This window comes from Pseudonaja textilis, chromosome 8 (assembly GCF_049901715.1).
Source record: "Pseudonaja textilis isolate UNSWEBS1 chromosome 8, rPseTex1.2, whole genome shotgun sequence".
Lineage (NCBI taxonomy): Eukaryota > Metazoa > Chordata > Lepidosauria > Squamata > Elapidae > Pseudonaja > Pseudonaja textilis.
In genome coordinates, this window is record NC_141997.1 from 835,768 (window position 1) to 862,467 (window position 26,700).

A 26,700-nucleotide genomic window follows, 5' to 3' on the forward strand; every position below is an offset into this window, starting at 1 on the left:
AACAACAGGTCATGCCAAATTAGCAAAACAAATAGACAAAAGACACGAAATAAATTCCATAGCAGACAGGAGATTGCCACAAAACAAATATAAGAAAACATTAGGATGAAACTGATAATCCAATCAAACCACCCCGCGGAGTTTACCCTCTGGCGGAAATGAAGACAACCCTTGACAGGATTTAAAACATTAAGAAATACAAACACAAGCACACACACACAAAAGGAGAAAAGGTATAAAAATCAGGGGTTTATTATACAAAGATGGCTAGCCCCAGGAACGCAGACTTCTTGCTATCTCTTGCCTTCCTGAAAAATAAACCAGCTTCCAAGCAGTTGTCTGTGTCCTTGCACTGGAGCCCTCCCAGCAGGAAAACCGAATCCTCAGAAGAAAGGCATTTTCCAGCCTTTCAACAGGTCTTTGGACCGTGAAATAGAACTAGGCATCAAAGTAGTTATGGGCATTGAAAATCCCTGATATTGCATCCATATTACACTGTACAGTAGAATTCAATATAATTACTGCTCTGGAATAGAAGCTATTTTTCAGCCTATTTGTCCTTGTTTTTATTGCCCTGTACCATCTTGCCAGATGGTAATAGTTCAAAAATAGGATGCCCAGGATGAGATGGATCTTTAAGAATGTTTTGAACTTACTTAAGGTAGCAGGAGCTATAAAGCTCTTCCAAGGTGGAGAGAGGGCAACCAATGATTCTCTGGGCAATGATGTTAACCCTCTGGAGTGCTGTCATATCTGCCACTGTGCAATTAGCAAGCCATACACAGATGCAGTAAGTTAAAATACTCTCTATAGTGCAGCAGTAGAAGGTCCCCAGCATTTTTTCATTCAGTTGTTGTTTTCTGAGAAGTCTCAGGTTGTATAATCTCTGCTGGGCCCTTTTGACCAGTGCTGCAATGTGAGCACCCCAGGTCACATTGGTAACATCCAGAAACTTAAAACTGGCCACTTGCTCCACTTATCTCCATTGATAATCAAGGTCTGATCTATTCCTTCTGTAGTCCACTATAAGCTCCTTGGTCTTATTTGTGTTAAGGACCAAATTATTGTTTACACATCACAAAAGTAACTGGTCTATCTCCATCTCAATAGGCAGACTCATCCCCCCCAGAGGTGAGTTCCACCACTGCTGGATCATCTGCAATGATGATGATGATGATGTCAACATCAGACGAGGAATCTTCCAAGAGGACTCACTTAGCCACTACTGTTCAACATTGCATTAATTCCACTGACAATAATCCTATGAAACACAAAACTGGGCTACCAAATCTCAAGACAACATGGCAAGATAAACTATCCATGGATGACTTAAAACTGTATACAAAAACCCCTACTGAACTTGAATCAATACTCAACACAGTTCAACTGTTCAGCAGTAACATCATAATGAACTTTGGACTTGAAAAATGTGCTATATGCAGTGAGGAAAAATGAAAAAAAAATAAAAGGAATAGAACTGGGAAATGGAAGCATCATGAAAGCATTAGCAAAGGATAATGGTTACAAATACCTAGGCATATTGGAAGCAGATAATATCTTGAATGGAAAAGTCAAAGAGTCAACGCAAAAGGAATACATCAGGAGTCTGCAAAATATTAAAATCAAAGCTGAATTTTGGAAACATAATTAAATTATACCTGCAAAGAAGAGTAGGGGGCAGAGGGCTACCACAAATCCATCAAACTGTAGAAGAAGAAAAATGAAGTTTGAATGATTATGTGAACCAAAGTACAGAAAAATTGCTTCAGGCTGTGAAAATGGAAAACATTATAAAAACAACAGAAACAAAGGCAGAATATAAGAAAAAAACAGCTGGATGACCAGATTAAATATGTGGAAAACCAAACCTTTGCATGGACAGCACTTGAAAAACATTGAAGGAAAATGTGATAACAACTTGACATGGGCATGACTTATGAGAGGAACCATCAAGAAAGAACCATAAGGTTTAATACTTGCTGCTCAAGAACAAGCATTACAAACTAATGCCATGAAAGTGAAGATACAAAAATCCACTGACAATCCAATTTGTCAATCCAATGACAAAGTTGAAACTGTTTCACACTTAATATGTGAGTGCAGCAAAATCATGCAAACTGACTACAAAGCTAGACATGATCACTAAATTAATCCACTGGTCATTATGTAAAAAATACGCCCTACCTGTATCCAAAAAATCATGGGAACATAAAGTGGAAAAAGTTATCAAAAATGAGATGGTGAAGATCTTGTGGGACTTTCAAATACAGATGGATTGCCATTTGAAACACAACATGCCAGATATTACGGTTGTCAAGGTCTGAAATGTACAGTTTATTGATATTGCTGTACAGAGTCGAAGAAAAAGAACTGGAAAAAAATCATGAAATATCATGAAATATTGCAACCTGGCCATCAAAACTACATGGTTATAGATGAAACATGTAACAGTGATACCCATTGTCATCGGGGCACTTAGTAACATGTCCAAGAATTTTGCAAAACACATCAACAAATTGCAATAATAATAATAATAATAATAATTATTATTATTATTATTATTATTATTACTACTACTATTATTTGGCACTGACAAGATCACCATTGGTCAGCTGCAGAAAGGCACCTTACTGGGATCTGCTCGCATAATCCGCCGATACATTACTTGGTTATCTCGTTTGCTGTGTATACTGTCATTTTTGTGAATCATCATCATCATCATCATCATCATCATCATCATCATAAAATTGTCTGATCCCTTCTTGTAGTATTTTGTAAACTAACCCAGTTGACTAAGCTCTATGGTTGAAATCACACCTATACTTTTTTCACTTCAATTAATAATTAGAATAAATATGAAACAGAATATGCTTCCAAACCAAAGACACAAATTTATATTTGGGATAGAAAATATGATATGGAAGCACTCAATCCCATAGTTTCATTTGAAGCAATCTGTTAAATTTAATCCAGTGTTTGAAGTTACATATTCTTATCATTTACAATACAGTTCTTTATTTCCATATTTATTATGAATAATTAATATGATTGAAGACCATTTGTGTTGCTTTGTCCATAAAATGTAATACAGGTGAAACTCGAAAAATTAGAATATCATACAAAAGTTCATTTATTTCAGTAATGCAACTTAAAATGTGAACCTAATATATGAGATAGACTCATTACATGCAAAGCAAGGTAGTTCAAGCTGTGATTTATCATAATTGAGATGATTATAGCTTACAGCTCATGAAAACCCCAAATCGACAATCTCAGCAAAATTAGAATATTGTGAAAAGGTTCAATATTCTAGGCTCAAAGTGTCCCACTCTAATCAGCTAATTAAGCCATAACACCTGCAAAGGGTTCCTGAGCCTTTAAATGGTCTCCCAGTCTGGTTCAGTAGGAAGCACAATCATGGGAACGACTGCTGACCTGACAGTTGTGCAGAAAACCATCATTGACACCCTCCATAAGGAGGGAAAGCCTCAAAAGGTAATTGCAAAATAAGTTGGATGTTCTCAAACAGCACTTTGAGAACATCCAACTTATTTTGCAATTATCAAAGCACATTAATAGAAAGTTATGTGGAAGGGGAAAGTGTGGAAGAAAAGGGTGCACAAGCAGTAGGGTTGACCGCAGCCTGGAGAGGATTGTCAGGAAAAGGCCATTCAAAAGTGTTGGGGACTTTCACAAGGAGTGGACTGAGGCTGGAGTCAGTACATCAAGAGCCACCACACACAGACGGATCCTGGACATGGGCTTCAAATGTCATATTCCTCTTGTCAAGCAACAAACAAACAAACAATGTCAGAAGCGTCTTACCTGGGCAAAAGAAAAACAGAACTGGTCTGTTGTTCAGTGGTTCAAAGTCCTCTTTTCTAATGAGAGCAACTTTTGCATCTCATTTCGAAACCAAGGACCCAGAGTCTGGAGGAAAAATGGAGAGGGACACACTGCAGGATGCTTGAAGCCCAGTGTGAAGTTTCCACAGTCTGTGTTGATTTGGAGAGCCATGTCATCTACTGGTGTTGTTCCACTGTGTTTCATTAAGTCCAGGGTCAACGCAGCTATCTACCAGGAGAGTTTGGAGCACTTCATGCTTCCTTCCACAGACGAGCTTTATGGGGATGCTGAGTTCATTTTCCAGCAGGACTTGGCACCTGCTCACACTGCCAAAAGCACCAAAACCTGGTTCAATGACCGTGGGATTACTGTGTTTGATTGGCCAACAAACTCACCTGACCTGAACCCCATAGAGAATCTATGGGGTATTGCCAAGAGAAAGATGAGAGACATGAGAACGAACAATGCAGAAGAGCTGAAGGCCGCTATTGAAGCATCTTGGTCTTCCATAACAACTCAGCAGTGCCACAGGCTGATAGCTTCCATGCCACGCCTCATTGAGGCAGTAATTGCAAAAGGGGCCCAAACCAAGTACTGAGTACATATGCATGCTTATACATTTCAGAGGTCCCATATTGTTCTCTGTACAATCCTTGTTTTATTGATTGCATGTAATATTCTAATTTTCTGAGATTGTGGATTTGGGATTTTCATGAGCTGTAGGCCATAATCATCTCAATTATGACAAATCAAGGCTTGAACTATCTTGCTTTGCATGTAATGAGTCTATCTCATATATTAGTTTCACCTTTTAAGTTTCATTACTGAAATAGATTAACTTTTGCACAATATTCTAATTTTTTTGAGTTTCACCTGTACATTTTAAATTTATACTGTATATAACAACCATGTCTTTTAGTATATTAAAAGTATCATGTTAAAGAGCAATTAAATATTTGGTGTACAACTAATAAATCTTTTAAAACAGCTTGATCTAAAACAATTATAATTATTCTGATGCAGAAAACCATCATAAAGTTGATTAATAAAAGAACTGAAAACAACTAATATCTACAGTGGTTTTCTAAAGCCAAAAGATTACTGTGGTGAGATAATAGCATATTCTGCATCATGCAGAACCTCAAGATCTTTGTTTATTCGTTTGGGGAAAATGGTGCTTCAAATCATTTAAACAATCAATTAGAGGGCTCTATAAAATTGTTAGGAATGGAGTGCTTATCATCTTTTAACTGGCATACTGGAATCTCAAAATATTACACAATTAATGCATGAGATCAGACAGGTTAAGATAATAACATTTTGTTTGTTCCAAAGTTTTTCCTTAGATATCCAAAGTTGCATACAGGATAAGAATTTTGGGGCATATTTTTAAGACAGTAATACAGTAGTAAATTATAAGTCTTCTGTTTTTTTTCAGAATTCGTGAATCTTGATACTTATTCTTACAATGCTGACAATTAACCAAGGCATGTATTTTTTCCTCCCCACAAAATAGGCAAAATTGGTATATGGGCAAATCCATAAAAGTAAGATTGGTTTCTACTATACAAGCTACCCTTGATAACTTCAGGTTAAATATGGTCATATAGTATTAGTATTATTCAGGGTTTAGTTACTTAATTAATTTCTACATCTTGGAAATTGTAACAAGTAACAGCAGACAATGAGAGTTCATCATTTATCTCCTCTGCAGTGCAGTAATGACTGACCTACATAAAACTTTCAAATTTCCCCTGGGATGTGATAATTCATGTGAGAGGGGCCTCAGGCATTTAGCAATACATTTTTGAAAGGTGATAAATATGTTTGTTCTGGGGGCTACAATCAGTTCTCGCCATTCCATTTTTTGATTGTGACACTCTTTACTTTCTAGCAGAAAATTGATACTGTCTTTTGAGCTGTAACAGTACCTGAGGGGAAACAAAAAACGATTTTTTATCTTTAAGCCTAGTATACTGCAGTGAGTCATTTCTTCACATTTACATATTCTTAGTTCTTAAAAATTTAGACTAGCCTTGACAACAGTGAGAATTGCTTTTATTTGGTGAAATGGTTCTTTGATAGAAAAACTAAATAAGCTCTTCTCATACAATGATAGAATTGTTTTTGCTGATGCAATCAGTAAACATATCTGCTGAAATTGAACAGATTTGCTATTTCTCAGACAGATTTACCAGCCTGAAGAAGAGACTTAAAAAGTAACTTAGTGTAAAAGCTTCATGTACAGATCTATTAGGAATTGGTGATGTTTTTACATTGTAACTTACCTTACTGTTCACTGTGGAGTTTACTAAGCAACAGATTACACTCACTTTGGATGTTGCCCAAAGGGGGAATATCCTGGTTGTCTTCTTGTAAGAAACAGCCATGGTTATTTCTACAGCAGAAAAATAATTTGTGATCTTAAAATAAGCCTTGGTGTGCTCAGCCCACACATTAACAATACAAAAGAGCTTATATATACAGTATATAGAACTGCCACCTGTAAAAAGTGGGGTAATGGACTGAGTTCTTGATTCTTCTACATAAATGAAGAACAGTTTTTGCAACTATTGAAATGCAATGTTAGATAGAGGATAAAACAATGCTCTACAAATCAACAAAACCAACATAAAGTTTTTACATTTGAAGATGCCCCCTGATATCTCCAATTCACCAAAGCATCCAAAGAATGTAGTTCAAATGTCAAGAATTCAATCCAAATTAGTATAGAAGCTTTATATTTTTAAATGCCTTGTGAACATCTATGAGAAACAAAGATGTGTACAATGTACAAATACACAAAAACAAGTATCCAAAGCAACATTTTATAAGCAATATTTGTATTTACAGTAACTGAAACATATATACAACTACAATATGACTTACAACAATACTATGTGAAGCACAGTAATGCATGCCGACTCACACTTCTGCATTAGTTGCCTGAAAAATAATTATAATACATAGGTAGGTTTTCAGTCTTATAAACTCTTAACCTTTCCAGAACAAAGAATTAAGGAAATTTTGTAATATACTAGATCTGATAGTCAGTGGTGGGATTCAAAATTTTTTACTACCTGTTCTGTGGGCGTGGCTTGGTGGGTGCGATGTGGTTTGATGGGCATGGCAGGGGAAGGATACTGCAAAATCTCCATTCCCACCCACTCCAGGCAAAGAATACTGTGAATTCCCCATTCTCTCCCCACCCTACTAACCTGCTTTCCAGCTCCATTCTCCTGTACAGGGCAACAAAAGATCCAGCCAATCAGCTGGGACTTGGGAGGCAGAGAATAAATGGGGATGGGGCCAGTCAGAGGTAGTATTTGCCGGTTCTCTGAACTACTCAAAATTTCCACTACCGATTCTTCAGAACTGACAGAATCTGCTGAATACCACCTCTGCTGATAGTATACATTCAACTTTGACCAAACAATAACAGGAACATAACTGTTCCTGGCTGCTGTACCAGCTAGGTGGGAAGGGATTTAAAAGAAAACAGGGAATTCATTTACAAGTACCCTTCAATTTACAACCATTCAATCAGCAACCATTCCAAGATACAATGCCCCTGAACAAATGGGGGTTATAGCTGGCCCTTGGCATTCTGGCCATCCCAGCACCCTCATGGTCATGTGATAGCAAGTTGGGTGCTTGGTAACCTGTTCACACATGACTGCTTGCCAAGCATCCTGTGATCATGTCATTGCCATTTTCAATTCTTCTTTGCTGGGTTTCTGAAAAAGTCATTTGGGAAGCTGGCAGTCAAGGTTGCAAGACTTTCTTACCCATGCAACACGCCCCCAACCCTGCTTTCATCCCATGCTGGTTCTTGCACATCTCCACACATCCTCATTGATCCATGCTGCACCACTGCAAACCTTTCCTGATTTGTATCACATCCTTGCAAACCACCATGGAATCTCTTGTGCACCTCTCACACCTATGCACCCTCCATGATCTGCATCATGCCTTTTGCACATTCCCTTGCATCATTGCACACCCAACCCTTTTCAATCTGCACCACTGCTCTTATCTCTTGCAACCCCACACATCCTCTACCCTTCTTGACTTGCACTGTGATTCTTGTGCATTCTCACAGAGCCTCATGCACCTTCCCAACCTTCCCTGACCCATGTCATTCTTCTCATGTACCCTTGCACACCCTCCTTACCAATGAATCAGAATAGAGTTGGAAAGTCCAACCCTCTGCTCAAGCAGAAGACCCTATACCATTTCACACAGTTGGCTGTCCAGTCTTTTCTTAAAAACTTCTAGTTATGAAGCACCTACAACTTCTGAAGGCAAGCTGTTCCAGGTTAAATGTCCTCACTGTTGGGAATTTTCTCCTTAATTCTAGGTCATTTCTCTCCTTGATTGGTTTCCATCCATTGTTTCTTGTCTTGCCTTCTGGTGCTTTGGAAAATAAGTTGACCCACCTCTTTGTGGTAGCCCCTTAAAGTATTATCATGTCACCCTTAGTCCTTCTTTTCTCTAGACTAGCCATACCTAATTTTTGCAACCATTCTTTATATGTTTTTATCTGCAGGCCTTTAATCGTTTTAGTTGCTGTTCTTTGCACTTTTTTTTTTCAAAGTCTCAACATCTTTTTTTGTAATGTGGTACCCAAAATTGGATGCAGCATTCCAGATGTGGTCTTACTAAGGATTTATAAAGCAGTACTAATACTTCACATGATTTTGACTCTATGCCTGTTTATACAAACAAGGATTTTATTAACTTTTTTGGCTGTTGCCACACACTGCTGATTCATGTTTAAGTGATCATCCATCCTCAACCTGTACTGCACTTCTCTCATACAGAAAAAGTACATTTTTCCTTGACGTGTTTTCTATTTAACTCAAACATATTCCTCAGTTTTGTTTTCATAATCCTGGGACCATGACCTATTTTGCAATTGTTCTTTATTCAGACAAATATCCAAGATATGAATCAGAGGCATAAAAACTTGAATTTAAATAAATTAATTTGGATGGTTATATGTATAATATTAAGAAAGCTTATATGTAGACTATTAAAAAGGACAATTACACAATTGTGCCATATAATATAAACCTTGATACAAATTTGCTTTGAAAAAATATGTTCTTATATAATCAATCTAAGGAAAGATTTCTGTTGTATATCTGTACTAGCAAACTGTTCATGAGGAGACTACTGTACTGATGACTGAAGGTATGCCAATGGAAACTTCTTATGTTCCTTCTGCATACCTGGCAGAGATCCAACAACTTCTACAAGCTTTGTCCACCTTGGAAGACTTCCTTATTTCTTCCACCCTTCAGGGAAAGGACTATGAAAATCTTGTTAGAAAAGAAGATGATCTCAAGGTAAGAAATCAAACTATTTAAATAATGCGTTCAGCTACTTACAGTAAAAATTTTCATTCTAAAAAAATTGGAAAGCACAATTTTCAATGTAGCAAAATAGGTGACGAAACATTATTTTACAAAATTCAAATATGTTTTACTATTTTGCACCATTTCAAATCTCTTCAAAATTAGGCATAAAATATATTTGGCTAAATAAATATATTAATTAAATACAGTCACTCTCTAGTGGATTTTTTTCTTCTTATGAGCCTTAGAAACTATGTGGACAAGTCCCTATGGTTTTTTGGCAAGATTTTTCAGAATTGACATGGCACTTCCTGTTTCTTAGGGTTGAGAGAAAGTGACTAGCCCAAGGTCACTCAGCTGGCTTTGAGTGTAAGGCAACACTAGAACTCACAGTCTCCTAGTTTCTAGCTTAATGCCTTATCCACTAACCAAGCTGGCCCTCTCATATCCACACATATGCACCTCTGTTAAGTATGCACATGTATGGACACATATCTATATGCAACTGAATCTACAAATATTCAAGTACTACAAAGATTAAATTACATCTAACAACCATATCCGCTTGTTACATCCTAACATTTCCTATAAGATTCCTTTTCAAAGACCTATTTTTTATCACAGATCCACATTCTGTATTTTTTTTTAAATAACCATGTGGATTCCTATATTTTATGACTACTTTTTGCATAATAAATGAAATATATTTTTCCACAAAACAATGAACAATTTTAACCTATGAAGAAATAATTCTGAGGAAAAAGAAAATCACTCTGGCCATTCCCTTGACACAGAGAGCAACAAATCAGAATGCTGGAAATCTCTCCATTTTCTTTTCCTTCTTACCCTTTTCTTCCTCAATTAAAATTATATGTCCATTAAAGATGGCCTCTTCTTCTTCATCCCAACCTTCTTGTTGTTGCATTTCCTGATAAGTAGAAATTGCCATTTCTAAGAAGCAAAAAATAGATCCAAAAGAGCCCTTGCCTTCTTCTTCCTCTTTTAACTTTTCAAATTCCATTTTCAATTCTTCAACAGATACCATTGTGAAAAATTTTTTAAACAATCCAAATGTTTTTTTAGTCTTTCAAAATATAGTTTACAAAAGTCCCAAAGTCATCAAGCAATCAAAATCAGCACAAACTATTTCATTTAGCACTTTCTTCTGTTAATACTTTCTCTTCCTGGGGTAGAAATTCCAAGGTAATTTTTGGAAGTTTTATTGCAATTTAATCTCTGATCTTATAAGGTCCAAGCAGTCTCCTTCAACAAATCTTGGTATAAATCATTTACCTCTCTTCCTTCCCACTTATAGCAAAAAGATTTTAATTTTTAAATGTCAGTTTTTAGAAATCTAATGTCCCCTTGGCATTAATTTTCAAAATTAGTACCTTCTGCTGCCAAAGTGGGTATTTCCGATTTCCATCTGTTGTCTCCGTAGGGAAGGAAAGTAAGGAAAAAAAAAAAAGCTTTCCCTTTCACTTTCAACCGCAGCTTTACGATCTTCTGGAAAACAATATATCACTTAAAGAGCCAAAGTTCCAGGGTATTCAGATGTTGCTTGTCATCCCAGTTCAGCCAAAACCTTTCACTTTCTCAACTTCCTCCTGCACAAAACTTGTCCGACTGAGAGGTTCTTTGTGGCGGCCATTGCTGACCGCCGCTCCACCGCCTTTGGAAAAGGGAGTTAAGCTGGCTGGGGAAGGGGGTTGTGATGCCCCCAGACCCCTGCCTGGATCTCCCCTCTCTTCAGTTATCCCTACAGGATAACTATAGCCTCCCAATCCGACTGGATCGAAGGCACTCCAGCAGCGAGCACGGCAGGGATCGTGCACAAATGCGAATTCCTGCCGTCTCTGAAGCCTGACAAAACGGAACTATCCAACTCTCTGCTCATTTCTGATCACATGACTTAAAGCAGCTTGTCCCAGGGCCTGCACAGAGATACAGAACACAATGGGAGAACAGTAAGACATATACAAAGAGATACAATATTTGACTCCTTTAAACATTTTTGGTAGATGAATTAAAAATAATTCCAGAATCCGTCTTGCCTGCTTTCTCTATCATGTTTATCTGCAATTATTGTGTTTTTGCCTTTTTTATTTTTTATACATCATCTAGAAACTAGATCTTCTCAGTCAAAGTGTATATTGTTTTCATAGATTAGCATAAAATACAAATTATGAATTAAAGAGAAGATTCCTTTCAAAATGAATCTGAGGAGAAAATAATTACCTTTCACCTTTGTTCTTCTTCCATTTATTTCACCCCATGGTGTCTTCTCCCTCTCCCCTCCTCTTTCTTTACCATGATAGTTATGTAGGCAATAAGTTTTATGGTAATTGCTCACTAATCACTGTAGTCACTGCCCAGCAAGAATGCCTTTTTAATTTTAAATATACTGGATTTATGAATGTTATAGGTATATTATAATGCATAGTTATAGCATATATTAAAAACTGTAGTTTGACAAAGAATTTTTCTTTTTCATTGATGAATACGAGAAGCTCTGCTTCTTACATTTATGGTATTTGAATAAAAAACTGAAAGATGATTATAAATTTGGTACTCATCCAGGACAATGTTTTCCAAAATGCATTTGCATTTTTATGAAAGAAATGCACATCTGGGTTCTACCAAATAAGCCAAAGAAACAGCCTTTACATAAATGAGAACTAAATGCCTCTATTTCTTTTTTAGGAATAAGTGCAATCTGTCAACCTATGCAAATGAAATAACTTTCCAATTTAATGTTTGAGGATAAAAATGTTTGATAGATACTTGATACAGAAATGGTAGAAGAACTGAACATGTAGAAAATGTTTTAAATTATCAAATAAAGTGAATGCTGGTGTGATGGAAAATTCTTGGTTTTTGAGGAATAATAAGGACTTTGTTCCCAATGATTTCCCAATCTATTAATGGGCTGCCCTAATTTTTCATATCTTTATACTCACAATTAAAGTAAAATGCATTTCTTAAGGTCAGATTATAAAACAATTGGTGACATCAAACCCCACCTCTTTCTGTTCAGAGTACTGAAAGTTTCATTTTCAATAGACAGACTCAGAGCTTAACATAGCTTCAGAGCTGCAGAGCTAAATACAGAGCCACTCCTAGGCTACTTCTAGTTTCAATTTCCAAACAGTCCTCATTGGCTGACTTAGTTGCTATGCCTATTCATTGTCTCTGTTAATTATGTCTCTGCCAGTTAATGAATACTCTGACGCTCTCCATGAACTTGTGTTCCCCTCTTCCCCATCTTTTAACAGTATCTTTTACTGTTTTATTATTTTAACATGTAGTAGTTTTAATATTTGTAAGCCACCAAGAGTTATCTCTGGAAATTTAGTAAATAAATAAGATTAATATAGACTGCTTCTATAGTCAACAATCTGACTTTTAAACTACACAGGAATACCAAAGAAATAACACTACAGACAACTTAATGTGAAATTAAATCTTAAAGTCAGGGAAATCAAATTTATTTATTCTGACACTTCTATAGGGCATTGTTTGTTTTCTTTGCAAAGCACACATATTGAACACAACTGTTTTTGTTAAAATCTGGTTTCATTTGGGATTTTTGCTGCCAAGAAACAGATGATTATCAAATAATGTTGGCTTCAATGGATATATTCTCTACAGTTACGAAAGAATATGCAAATGAAAGTGAGGGTAAAAATATAGACAGTTGTAGCATTGACCTGTTTCTTGCATTTGTGGTATCTTATCTTCAGTGCAATTTTGTTACGGAGGACAAAATATTTTCTGTTAATATTAAAATGACAACATGCTAATTACTTATTAAATCAGTCTAGAAATAAAATTCAGATGTTTAAAATACTCCACAAGTACAATAGAAGCTTGAAATATTAGTCCTTCTGACTAATATTAGATAATGTACAATGAAAGAAACAAAATCCTTTCTTTCATTTCCATTTTTTTTTCTTTTTTAATGCAAGATTCTCCCAAATGCCAAACACAATTTAATTATTTTCATTTCTCTCTCTCCTCTATTAACATAGATTGATTGAATTATTTCATTTTTTCCTTTTGGTCAAAATATAGAAGTATTATAGAAGTAAAAATTTATTTAATAATTCAACTTCTGTATGCCTTCTTCTTCCTTGTCTTCCTCCACTCTTGAATTGTAGAAAATTAAGGACACCGTAGGGAGATATTCAAATCAAATTGAAATCATTCAGAACAAGAAGCCTGCAGTTCTGAAAAGTGCCACACATGGTGAAGCTATGAAAATTGAGGAAAAGCTGACTCAACTTACTTCCCAGTGGAAAAAAGTTAATAAGATACATTGGGATCAACAGGCGTAAGTCATTTCTTTATTTTAGTTTTCTACCCATGATGTTTCATTATATCTGACTTACAATGTATGGTTGAATTTTATCTTTGTGAAATAGTTTGTTGATTCCAGATTGAATGTATCTTAATATTTGGATATTAATACTGGATAGATTCATAGAATTTTCTGACAAAATAATTGTCAAAATCCCTCTCATATTTGTATTGCTGCATCTAAGATGAATACAGATATGTCTACAGATAAAAATCAAGTAATTATTTCCTTGACTTTTAAGTAGAGTGTTTGGAATCAAGATAGACTGATTTTACCCATGTAAACCATCTTTTTATTGATATTCTCACTGTATAAATATGATCATTTAATTATATCTGAAATATAAGATTCTTCACTGTTAGCTAAGACATTTCTATGCTGAAAGCTCCTATGTTATGAAAGTGGCCAAAGAAATGTTCTGTGGTTGGGTCCACGCTACAGTGTGAGGGAGAAATTAGGTCTCCAACCTTAAAAGAAGCAGTGTACAGACTCTCCTCAATAGGTCATCCTTGGGAACAACAGCTTTAGACAACTACCACTTTCTCTCCAACCTTCCCTTTTAGAGAAGTAATCAGACTGCAGCTATAGAGAAGTCTGGAATTATTTAGACTTGTTTCAATCAAGTTTCAAGCCAAGATTTGGTATGGAAGCAGCCTATCCTTATAGATGACTTGTGTTCAATTAGGACAGAGATCATGTAACCATCCTTATACTTTGGATCTCTCAATGGCTTTCAGTATTGTTGAACATGGTATCCTTCTAAACGGGTTCAGGCATTGGGAATGTTTTATTGTGAATCTTTCTTTCCTTCAGGGATGGTTCTGGCTAGTGTTGGTTGTGGGAGTAAGAGTACACTCCCTAAGCCTTCTTTGTGAGAGCCACAAGGCTTTACTTCTCTCATTCAACATCTATACAAAAGCTGAAGTCATTAATCAGGTTGGGGGTCCAATATCATTAGTATACTGATAATATCCAGTATATATTTGATCCCAGGCCACCCAAGATATGTGGACACAATTAAATTTGGATGAAAAACAATTTACCTTCTATTCTAACCCACATCAGTCATGGTCCCAGATTGACATGGCCTGGATGAATGGGGAAGTAGGGAAAAAAGTAGACAAAATTGAAATATTACCAAACACCTGGGCAGACCATAATCCACTTAAAATAATTTGGAGAAGCCAACAGAAAACAAAAAGAAGATGGACTTTAAATCCACAAATAATAAAAGACAAGGAATTTATCCAAAAATTTATGAAAGAACTAGATCTATTTCTTAAAGAGAATACCAAACAACATACATCGATACAAAATCTTTGGGACACCATGAAGGCATATAAAAATGGAATTATAATATTGTATACATCAAAAAGAAATAAAGAGAGATGGAAACAACAGATCATACTACAAAAAGAAATTAAAAGTTTAGAAACCCAATTACAGAAAACACCACAGAATACTAAAATTAAAGGGGAATTGATGTTGACTAAACATAAACTTAATATACTAGAACAAGATGAAGTGGTAAAGAATTTAAAAGCAGTCAAACAAAATGTCTTTGAGCAAGCAAATAAACCAGGAAGATGGTTGTCTTATAGATTAAAAAGAGAGAAAAGGATAATACACCAACTGCAGGACGAGAATGGAGAATTCCATCATACAATAGAAGTCCCCCTTATATTCCAATATTTTGAGGGTCTGTATAAAAATGAAGACATAGGGAAAGAAAATATAAGAGACTATTTGAAAGGGGAACCAATAAAAAAAGAAATGAAGGGAAATTTATCCAAAGAAATAACAATGACAGAATTAAAACAAGCAATAAAACACCTGGCCCAGATGGGCTTCCTGGGGAAATATATCAGATGATGGAGGAACAAATAGAACCACTAATGTTAGATTTGTACAATGAGGTATTGACAGAAGCCAAAATGCCGGATTCATGGAAGGACACATATATTTCACTAATACCAAAGGAAGGCTCCAATAACAGATAAATTCAAAATTATAGACCAATTTCATTGTTGAACTATAAAATATTTACAACTATAATAGCAGATAGTTTGAAAAAATTATTAAATGAATATATCCATTCTGATCAAAACAGTTTCCTTCCATCTAGACAAATTAGAAATAATACTAGGATAGTGTTGGATATTTTGGAATACTATGAGGCACATCCAGAGAAACAAATGGTACTTGTTTTTCTGGATGCGCAGAAGGCGCTTGACAATTTGAATTGGCAATTCATGATGCAACAAATTAAAAATATGAAGTTAGGACATAAATTTGAGAATATAATTAAGATGATACATTCCACACAGAAGGCGAATATTTTAGTAAATGGTGAAATTACAGAGACTTCCAAAATATTGAAAGGAATAAGGCAAAGTTGTCCACTGTTGCCTCTGCTTTTCATTCTGTCGTTAGAAAGCTTATTAATACAAATTAGACAAAATAGGGAGATAAAAGGAACTAAAGTTAAAAAGGAGGAGTATAAACTTCAGGCCTTTGCTGATGATTAGTATTTTTTTTAATTGAAGTTCCCATAGAGACAGGAAGCATGTTAACTAGAGAACTGGGAAAATATGGTGAAGTATCAGGCCTTAAAATTAACAGTCAAAAAACTAAAATGTTGACTAAAAACCTGATAGAACAGTAGAAAAAAGAAGTAGAAAGAACAATGGGACTTCAAATGACAAAGAAAATCAAATACTTAGGTATCTGGTTAATGGCAAAAGGTACAGCAATAAAAGAAAACAATTATATGAAAGTACTACAACAAACAAAAACAGATTTGGAACTATGGGGAAAGCTACAATTATCATTGTTAGGGAGAATTGTGGCAATTAAAATGACTATTTTACCTAAATTTTTGTGTTTATTTCAAATAGTCCCCATAAAACTAGATAATTTTTTTTTTTGCAGAGACGAATAAAATCACGGCAAAATTTATATAGTTGGGGAAAAAACCCAGAATAAAAATAAAAGCATTACAGGATAGTAGAAGCAGAGGTAGCTTTGAACTTCCAGACTGGGAGCTTTATTATAAAGCAGCAGCTCTAATTTGGACCAAAGAATGGATTAATTTAAGTAATAAAAGGATATGAAGTCTGGAGGGCCATGATTTATAAAAGGGGTGGCATGTCTTTTTATGGAAAAAAGAAATAAAAAAAACAATATTACTTTCATAGGCATTTGATAAGAGATTCCTTGATACAAAACTGGAACAAAATTTGAAAGAGACACTATATGAAAATTCTGATATGGCTATCCACAATGGAAGCGATGATACATCCCAATAATCTAGATTTATGTAAAATGGCAAAATATAAACAAACAGGGAAAATAAAATCGAATCAAAAACTTTTAGATGAACAGGGAAAATAAAATCGAATCAAAAACTTAAACAAGGAATATCTATAGATTGGTGGCCATATCTCCAATTACAGAACAGACATAAAAAGGATATAGAAGAATACAGGATTTATACAGAACTAAAATATTTGGATAAAATTCTTACAGGCCCTGATGAGAAAAACATTGCAAAAATTTACAAATATCTATTAGAAGTTGAGTTAGAAGAAGAAATTGTAAAAGGCTGCATGATAGCCTTGGCCAAAAATATAGGACACAACATAGATTTAGTAAAATGGAACAAAAAATGGAATAGCAACTATAAATTTACGAGATCAGCGGCCTACAAAGAAAATATATATACAAAATGTTTTATCAATGACACCTACCCCCAAACAGATCAGCAAAAATGTATCCTAACATGAATCTGGCATGCTGGAAGTGTAAAAAGAAACAAGGTACTTTCTATCATATGTGGTGGTCCTGCCCAGAAACGCAAATATATTGGACCAAAATGAGGTGATGGATACAAGAAATTGTCAAAGAACAAATAGAATTTGAACCAAAATTATTTATGCTAGGGATATTTAAAAAGGAACATGATAAAAAGATTAAGTATATTGTATTGCACATATTACAAGTGGCTAATTATCTTATGCACAATGATCGAAACATAAGAATATCAATGAATTGATAATTCAAAAAATTTTGGAATGTGCCAAAATGGAAAAATTGACCCTAGAGCTGAAAGATAAATAAGAGTCAGGATAGTATAAAATTTGGGATATGTGGTATGATTGGCTGGAAATTAGGAAAATCGAAAATAATGAATGTTTCGGGACTTCTGGTTTGGGCTTCTTCAGTGACGGACCAAAATCGCAATCATGTGTATTTTGATCTGTGCTCGCCACTGGAGCACCCTGAGCCACCCAGATTCGGGGCTGAAGCCACCCTGTAGAGGTGGTGAAGAAGGGGGAGCCATCAGCAGGGTGAGGAGAGCCGCATCTATCCTCCTCGGCTGGCCATTACTCCCTTTCCCAAAGGCGGTTGCAGCGGTGGTCAGAAATGGCCACCTCAAAGAAGAACCCGACCGGACAAGATTGTGCAGGAGGAAGTTTAAAGGAGAAAGTTTGACTGACCAGGTTGAATGGAGAACGTCTATTTAAGGTACCTGGAACCTGAATTTTAAAGACTAATACTATTCCTAAAAAAGATTTTAAGCGGCGAAAGAGAAAGGGAAAGGAAATGGAATTGGCTTTTTTTCCTCTCACATTGACCGTTTTAATTGACTTGGAACATTAAGAAGAAGAGATTCGAATAAGAAATTGATACTAATCCACTTTGACATTAATAGGCTATTTCTAGCTGAAAATAAAGTGTCAAAGGGATAAAGATTCTTGGATAATTTAAAAATTTTCTTTAAAAAAAGAAAGAAAGCAGCAGAGGGAAAAAGGAAAAAAGAGGGTGGAATCTGGAAAATGGAGGAGACCACCTGGAACTTTAAAAAAAATCAATAGTGGAATTTTAACAAGGCTTGCAAAAGATACATTGTAGCTGAAACTTTGTTACAAGATAACAAAGCCCCTGGAAAGAGAAAGTGAGAAAAGAAGCAAGAAACAGTTTTGGATTATTGGATGATTCCTGGAACTTTGGATGGAGGATCCTAATGAAACAAAATAAAATCAATTGGAGGTTTTTTTGTTTTTTAAATGGCATCACTCCTTGAAGAGTTAAAAATGAGACTTAAAGAACAAAAAGAAGAAGCGCAAGAGGGAAGAGGATCTTTTGGCTTCGTATTTCAATTTTTAGAAATGGAGATCTTGAACTATGAAAAACAACAAGAAATGCTGGCAGAACAAGAAGGGCGGGACAACAAAGAAGCCATCTTTAATGACCAAGCAATTTTAAGCGTGGTAAAAAAAGGGAAAGGGGGGAAAAGGAGTTAAAAACTTAAGCATTGAAGCAACAACCAAAAAGAGTAATTTGAAAAGTAATCATAATATCAGGAAGAAGCAGAAGGGAGGATCACATAAGGGAGAATCACATAGAAAAGGGAATAAAAAGGGGGAGGGAGAAGAAGAGAGGGAAGAGGGAAAGGAAAAGGACAGAAACAAGATATAGAGGTACAGGAAAAGCATACACGAATTAAAGGTATAAACCTATTTAAAAGACAGAGACAATGGTTAAAATTTAACTTAAGAAGAGGATTCTGCAAGGGTGCATGGGATAGCATTATTATATTAGAAATAGAAAAGGGTTAGAAAATATGTTAGATGATTAAAGTGATAGAAAAAATTTCTATTGATGTGTAGTGGAATATTTGTTTGTAAAGAGAATAAGGCTCTCAATGATTTAAAAAGAAAGTTTTAAAAAACTGAAAAGAAACATGGAAGATTTTTATCAGTTGATAAGATGAACTTGAATAAGAATAATAATTTTGTTGACTACTGTTAATAACTATTGTTTTGTTTTTTATTTAAAGACAGTAATAAGTAAAATATGAAATATAGATGATTAAAGTGAAAGACAACTGATATTACTAGGTAATGTTTGTTAAAAGAAATAGAAATGTGAAAGATTGTTATTAATATTAATGGCAGAGCTGTACTTGAATAGAATAATTATTCCATTTACTATTGTTATACATATATACACAGGTATATACATATATACTATTTTCTTTTAAGAATGTAGTGTGTATTTTTAAGGGAATGTACCAAGCAGAATTCGATTGAAAATAGGTATGTGTTATAAAATAGAGGTTAAAAAAATGAATGTTATAACTGTAAAGGTGTAACTTAAATTTTTAAACAAGATTTGAAAAAAGATACAAAGATGTTACACTCCAGTCTAATAATTACAGGGGAAAATTTGTTTTATGAGAAAAGATAATATGAAATTGTAAACAGGACAGATGAAAGTATAAAAACATTGATTAGAAAGATTTTAAAAATTAGAAAAAGATATGTAATTGAATTAAAAAAGGAATGAGATAATTTAAAATAAGGCTAAAGAAAGATAAAAGCTATTGAAAAAAAATTGCAAAAATAGTTATAAGATATGGATTAGAATGCATAAGATAAATATGTATTGAGTTTGTTTTTATGGAGAAGTGATAACCCGGGGCCACGCTGTTCTCAAAAAAGATATTTTATTTGTATTTGTATGCTTTGTGAAAACTTAAATAAAATTTTTATTTTAAAAAAGAAAATAATGAATGTTCTGCTTATTTAATTGTGTAGCCAAAAATCTGTAATCCCTTCTCTGCTCCCTTACTCTTCTAGGGATTTGTCTGAGGATCTGGATCTCCTTTCCTTTGTATACTATAGCTTTGTCTCTAGATATCTTATAAATTATGTCCCTAACTTTCCTCCTTGTGAATTGAATATGGACCTCTTCTGGAAGTTTGTTTCTCCTTGCATAACTCGTGCTGACTCTGTATACATCTTCCATTTCCTTTAGCATTTCCTTCTTGTCTCTATCTAGAGCTTTGGCTAAAATTCTTGCCATCACTAGCTCTAGGTCCTCATCTTTAGTTTCCAGTATATTTTGAAATCTAAGGTACAACACAGCTTTGTCCATTTCGATATAGATCGAGGAATCCTCCATCTCTTTACTCAGTTTTTATTTGTTGGTCTACTGTTTCTAACTTTTTCTCCATTTGTTCCATTCTTTTCTCTACTTCCTTTATTGTGTGCTTGTTTCTTTGTTGAATTGACCCTACCTTTTCATCAAGTTTAGACATATCTGATCTCATTTCTGTTTTTAACTTTCCCATTTCCTCCTTCAGTTCATTAATATCCGCTCTTGTTTCTGAGTGATTCTTTACCATCATTTCTTGAAGTTTGGCCATTGATTCTTATAGTGCAAGTAACGAGGTTTGAGTGTTAACATTCGAAGTGGTGTTTTGTTTCTCTGCCATTAGTATTTCTTCTATTGTTTTTTGTATCTTCGGTGAAGTTGTTGTTGTTGAGGGTGTTGGAATTGATGTGGTCTTCTTTCCTGTCTTGCTCGTTGTAGTTATAGTAGACATTTCTTCTAATATTTCTCTCTGATTATTAAGAATGTTATAAACATTATCCCAAATTGGCATTAAGCAATTTAAAATTATTTTTCTTAAGATTTAACTGTTAATGAGATATGGTACTTATTAAGAGCTTTTATAATGTTATGTTCTTATATAAAGTCTCACTAATCCCAATTCTATTCTATATTTGCAAGATAAATATCCAGGTGAAAAATCAATATATCTAACTGTATAGATATCAATATAAAACTATTCTATTCTATTTCATTGGTTGATCCCAGAAGGAATATTGGTCTCTTGGGAAGAAAAGAAGATAAAAATAGATACTCTAGAAAAGGTGCAAGAATTGTTTGAGCAACTAGCAGGCTTGGAAAATCAAAGTAGCAAAGAAGATCTAGACTCAAACTCTCAAGAAGTACAAGACCAATCAAAAAATAAAGAAGAAAAACAAGTAAGAAAAACTAACCAGCAACAACAAGAAGGAGAAGACCTTAAATCAATGAACATAATGCAAAGGGAAATAAGAGCAATCAGGAGACAAAGAACCAGATATAATTAGAACTATGGAAAAAGAGGTGAAACTCTTATCCATTAACATAAATGGCTTAAACTCAAAGACAAAAAGACAAAGGATTCTGGCAAAGTTGATAAAACAAGATGCAGATATTATTTAAAAACAGATGAAAAATATCTAGATTGCCCCAAATTAGGGACAGTGTTTACAGTTTCTGCAGATAATGAAAAAAAGAATGGAATAGTAGTTTACATTAAAGAAGAGATAAAGACAAATTTAATATTTACAGATCCCAAAGGAAGAGTTCTGGCAATAGAAATACAGATAAACTTTTAAAAAATTCTACTGGCCGTAATTTAATGCCAATGGAAAAGAATTCTATAAAGCTCTATATGCTAAAATCAATGAACTGGAAAGGAGAAATATTTGTATTATAGAGAATTTTAACGCTGTAGCAGATTATCAAAAAGATTATAATGGGGGAATAAGAAGGGAAGGGAAAAAAAGAAAAGTGAACTACCTAAAATTTGTGTAGAAATGATTAAAGAATTACATTTAATAGATATATGGAGAAAATTAAACTCAGATAAGAGACAATCTACCTTCTATTCAAATCCCCAACAGTCATGGTTGCGCATTGATATGGCATGGATGAGTGGAGATTTAGTAGAAGTAATGACAGAAGTAGAAATTATACCGAATTCTTGGGCAGACCACAACCCTCTTAGAATCAATTGGAAAGGTACGAAAAAGGGCATTGGTACTTACCTGATACGCCCATTCTCTGTGAGCTGTGAAGAGCATCCGGAAGTGGGAGGTGCTTCAGTCTCTTCTGGAAAGGCTGGGCTTAAAACTCCGGGACGCTCCTCCTCCTCCACGGGACACCTCCCTAGCATCCCCCAGTTTTGCGAAGACTGAGTGCCAAAGTCTGGAACTCATCACCTAATCTAGATCCCTGACTGGAACGGAACCCCACCAGACGGAAAGAAATGGGTGGGGCTGGATGCTCTTCATTGCTCACAGAGAACGGGCATATCAGGTAAGTACCAATGCCCTTTCTCCCATGAGCTCAGAGCATCCAGAAGTGGGACATACCAAAGCTTGGCTTGTCCAGACGGGAGGGACTCCATCTGGATCGAAATCCACTCCTAAACTCTTTGGACCCTCTGCAGGACTCTTCTGCCAAATGAAGCGTCTGCTGAGGCATAGACACCAATTTATAATTTCTGACAAATAGTGAAGCCCAAGTTGCTGCTCTGCAAATTTCGTCTATGGAAGCCCGTGTGGCCTATGCTGCTGATGTTGCCGCACTCCTTGTTGAGTGGACTGTAATGCCCTTAGGAACTGAGATGGACTGGCATTCGTAACTTTTAGCTATGGTGGCTCTCAACCATCTACCAATGGTCGTCAACGACACCTTGTGTCCTAAAGTGGATGGGTTGAAGGATAGGAATAGAGCCTCAGATTTTCGAAATGCCGCCGTGCGATCTAGATAGATGCAATCTGGGTATTACAGGGAGTGGAGGAAACACATATAGAAGTCCAGGAGGCCACTGACATCGCAGGGCGTTGATGGCCTCCGCCCCCTGAGTTGGGTACCTTGAAATATACCAGGGCAATTGGGCGTTGAGGGGAGAGGCAAATAGATCGATCACCGGTTGCCCAAACCTCTGCACTGCTTCCTGGAAGAAAGACGGGTGGAGGTGCCACTCTGTCTGATCTATCATGGCCCTGCTGAGCCAGTCCGCTTGTGTGTTTAAGGCCCCTCTATGTGCTCTGCCTTGAGCAAAAACAGTTTGGCCTAGGCCCACTTGAACAACTTGGCCGTCTCCATTGTCAGAAGTTTGGAGTGGGTACCCCCCTGTCTGTTTATGTGGGCCTTGGTTGTGATATTGTCTGTCAAGACCAGAACGTGGCGTGATTGGAAAAGGGGTAGAAAACTGTGTAACGCCAGATGAACTGCTCACAACTCCAGCAGGTTGATGCTTTGTGATTGTTCCGAAATAGTCCAACTTCCCTGTGCAGTGTGGGATTGGAAGTGAGCTCCCCATCCTACCAGGCTGGCATCGGTTGTGATCGTTGCCCTGCAAGGTTCCTTGAAAGGACACCCCTTGTTTATCATGTTTTCCGACCACCAGCGGAGTGATCGGAGAACATTGTGTGGTACCTTTTTCTGGACGTTGGAAGTGGCTCTTCCGGATCACTGGAAAGGTAGCAGGAACCATTGCAGATCTCTAGAATGGAATCGAGCCCAAGGCACAATGGAAATACAAGAAATCAGTTTCCCTAACAGTTGAGACAGAACTGCCAGGGAAACCCTCTTTAAGGATCTGATCTCTCTGGCCAAAGACTGGATACTATTCAACCTGTCCTGAGAGAGAGAAACCTTGCCCTCCACGGTATCTATCACTTCCTCTAAATGAACTAACCTAGTTGAAAGGATCAAATGGCTTTTATCCCAATTTATGGAAAAGCTGTGACCTTGAAGGGTCTCCAGAGTAAACTTGGTATCCAAATTTGCTTGATGCCTGGAAGATGACAAAATTAAAATATCATCCAGATAACATTGTAAACGAATAGATTTGATCCTGAGGGAGGCAGCCAAAGCCGCTAGGACCTTGGTAAAAGTCCTAGGGGCCAAAGCCAGACTGAATGATAGGGCGATGTATTCGTAGTGCTGATCACAATAGCAAAATCTAAGATATTTGTAGTGAGCAGGTCTAATTGGTATGTGTAGATCTATATCTGCCTCTGTCAGATCTATAGAGGTGAGGACATCATTCTCTCTGATGCTGAGCAGAATGGACTGGAGAGTAGTCATCTTTAATTTTCAATAAACCAATAATCTGTTCAGACGTTTGAGGTCCAGAATTGCCCTCCAGCCCCCCGAACTCTTTGGGACCACAAACAATAGAGAGTAACAGCCTTGACCCCGTTGTTCAGATGGGACCTCTCTAATGGCCCGAATATGCAGAAGATGATTGATAGCCTCCTGCATCAACACTCTCTTAATGGGGTCTGTGGACCTAGGGCTCCTAATGAAAAAGTTCGGGGGGGGAGGATTGAAACTCTAGCGCCAAACCAAACCTAACAGAGTCCCTGACCCACGCATCAGAGATGGAGCTGTCCCATTGATCAGCAAACAATTTTAGCTGCCCTCCAATGGGAGCTGCTGTCAAGGACTCACTTGGGGCGACGAAAAAATCGCCCTCCGGTACCTCTGGGGTTTCTTCTGTTTTGGTCTCCCCGCTGACCTCTATCGGAAGATTCTGACCTATTCTGTCTAAAACTGGGCCTGTAACCTGATGTTCTCTGCGATCTGGGAACGTATGGGCCTTGATAGTAGGTCCAAAAGGAACCCCTTCGAAATGACTGGGGCATTCTGTTTTCAGACCTCTGAAAAAGAAGGGAAAACACTTTTTTCTTGTTTCTATTCTCAATAAGTAGGAGCTCTAAGACACTGCCAAATAATTTATTCCCCGATATTGGGGTTGATGCCAGCTTGCCTTTATGCTTGTTATCCGCCTGCCAATGTCTGAGCCATAGCAGTCTCTGTGCTGATACGTGAGATGCTATGGCTCTAGACGAGAATTTGACTGCATTAAATGTGGCGTCGGCGGAGAATTCTGCCACTGCAATAATCTTAGCAATGTCCTGGTGGGCTCTGACATTTGACGCCGGCAATATATCCCTCAAGTGGAAGAGCCATCATAGGGAGGATCGTGTAAAAAAGGACGCAGCTGTAGCTGCCCTAATGGCCCAGGCATCAGAAACACGCACCCTACGGAGTGCCAACTCTGCTTCTCTTTTCCTCCGGTTTCAGGGCTTCCTCGGCCTCGTTGGGAAAGGTTGAAGAAGAGGCCAGTGCCACAATGGGCTCATCCACCTCCAACGTTTTGAAAAAATTTGAAAACTCTGGTGCCAAATTATAATATTGTTTATCATACCCTGTTGGGGCTGGGTAGGATGCTGCTGATGCCCATTGATTTTGTACTAATTCAGCAAACATACCAGGGACAGGAATAGTTTCTGTCTCATTAGCCAGTTGTGAGAATATTAGATCCTCAGATTTGTCCTGAGACCCTGTTGACAATGGATGAGGGCTTGATGTGCCTAGTTTAGCGGTGTTCTTTGCTTTGAATAGTAAAGATTTAAAGAGGTGCAGATGAAAAAGGCCGGAAAAGGTAGGTGGGTCCGGAATGAGGCCTTCGTCATCCAACATTCCTCGTTCTAGTGGGTCAACCTCTGACAACCCCAAGTCCAACTGATGGATCGACCCCACCTCCATTCTGGTCATTTAATTCCACCTCCTCCCGAAGACCCTGGACTGGTATGTCAGGAATATTGGGGAATACCTGAGTTTGATGATGTCCCATATGTGCAAAGGATCGAGCAGACAGGGATCCCGCTTCTGAAGTAGCTGAAAAGTGTCTGGTCTGGATGGATTGCTGAACTCCAGCCACAATGCCCTTTTGTATGGCCATCTCCATCCATTGCCTCATTTTGATGGGAATAGTCTCAGGTAATCCCTCCTCCTGTCTTAAACCGGTGGCCATAGGGGTGAAGGTTGCCTCTGGGATTTGCCAGGCAGTGCTCATTGGAGGAGATATGCCTATAGGAGGCTGTCCAGAAATAGCCTGTGTGGGCTGGGTGGATAAGTCCAAGGGCCCCAACAATGTACTTGGGTCCTGATCCGATTGTTGTGTCATAGCCATTTTGTCTGCCTCCCTGTTTCTGCAACTGCCTTTCCAAGGCTTGGTGCCCTCCATGGGCATCCATATCCACTGCCTTAGAGGCCTTTTTGGGGCCCACTGACTTATCTCGGGACTTATTGTCTTGGAGCGGAAGACGTCATCTTCCATTGTGCAGGACTGATTCTCGTGCCTCTAACTTTAATTTTATAATAATAATAATAATAATAATAATAATAATAATAATAATAATAACAACAACAACAACAACAACAACAATAACAACTATTATTATTAGTAGTAGTAGTAGTAGTAGTAGTACTTAGGGGTGATGCCTACCCCTGTGGTTGAAAGTAGAATGCTTCTCCAGTCTCTCTCTCTATATATCTATACACACACACACACACACACACACACACATATATATATATGTGCCTATATCTACATGTAAAACTGTGTATATGGAAAATAGTATCTAAGGGTCCCCAACAAGGGAAAACCCCAAGCTCTTCAAGCAAGAAATATTCTGGATCCCTGGTCCC

At 36.8% G+C, this 26,700-nt stretch overlaps 1 protein-coding gene across 7 annotated transcripts in view; it reads left to right on the forward strand.

Annotated features, from left to right (window-relative positions):
* The window catches only part of DMD (dystrophin), a 1,342,375-nt gene that overhangs the window by 543,897 nt on the left and 771,778 nt on the right, over window positions 1-26,700 (forward strand). For all 7 annotated transcript variants that reach the window (XM_087938163.1, XM_087938162.1, XM_087938165.1 and 4 more), the window contains exons 41-42: window positions 9,003-9,197; window positions 13,367-13,539. In XM_087938163.1, coding sequence (XP_087794289.1) covers window positions 9,003-9,197; window positions 13,367-13,539 — 368 coding nt within the window. The remainder of the gene's footprint in view (window positions 1-9,002; window positions 9,198-13,366; window positions 13,540-26,700) is intronic.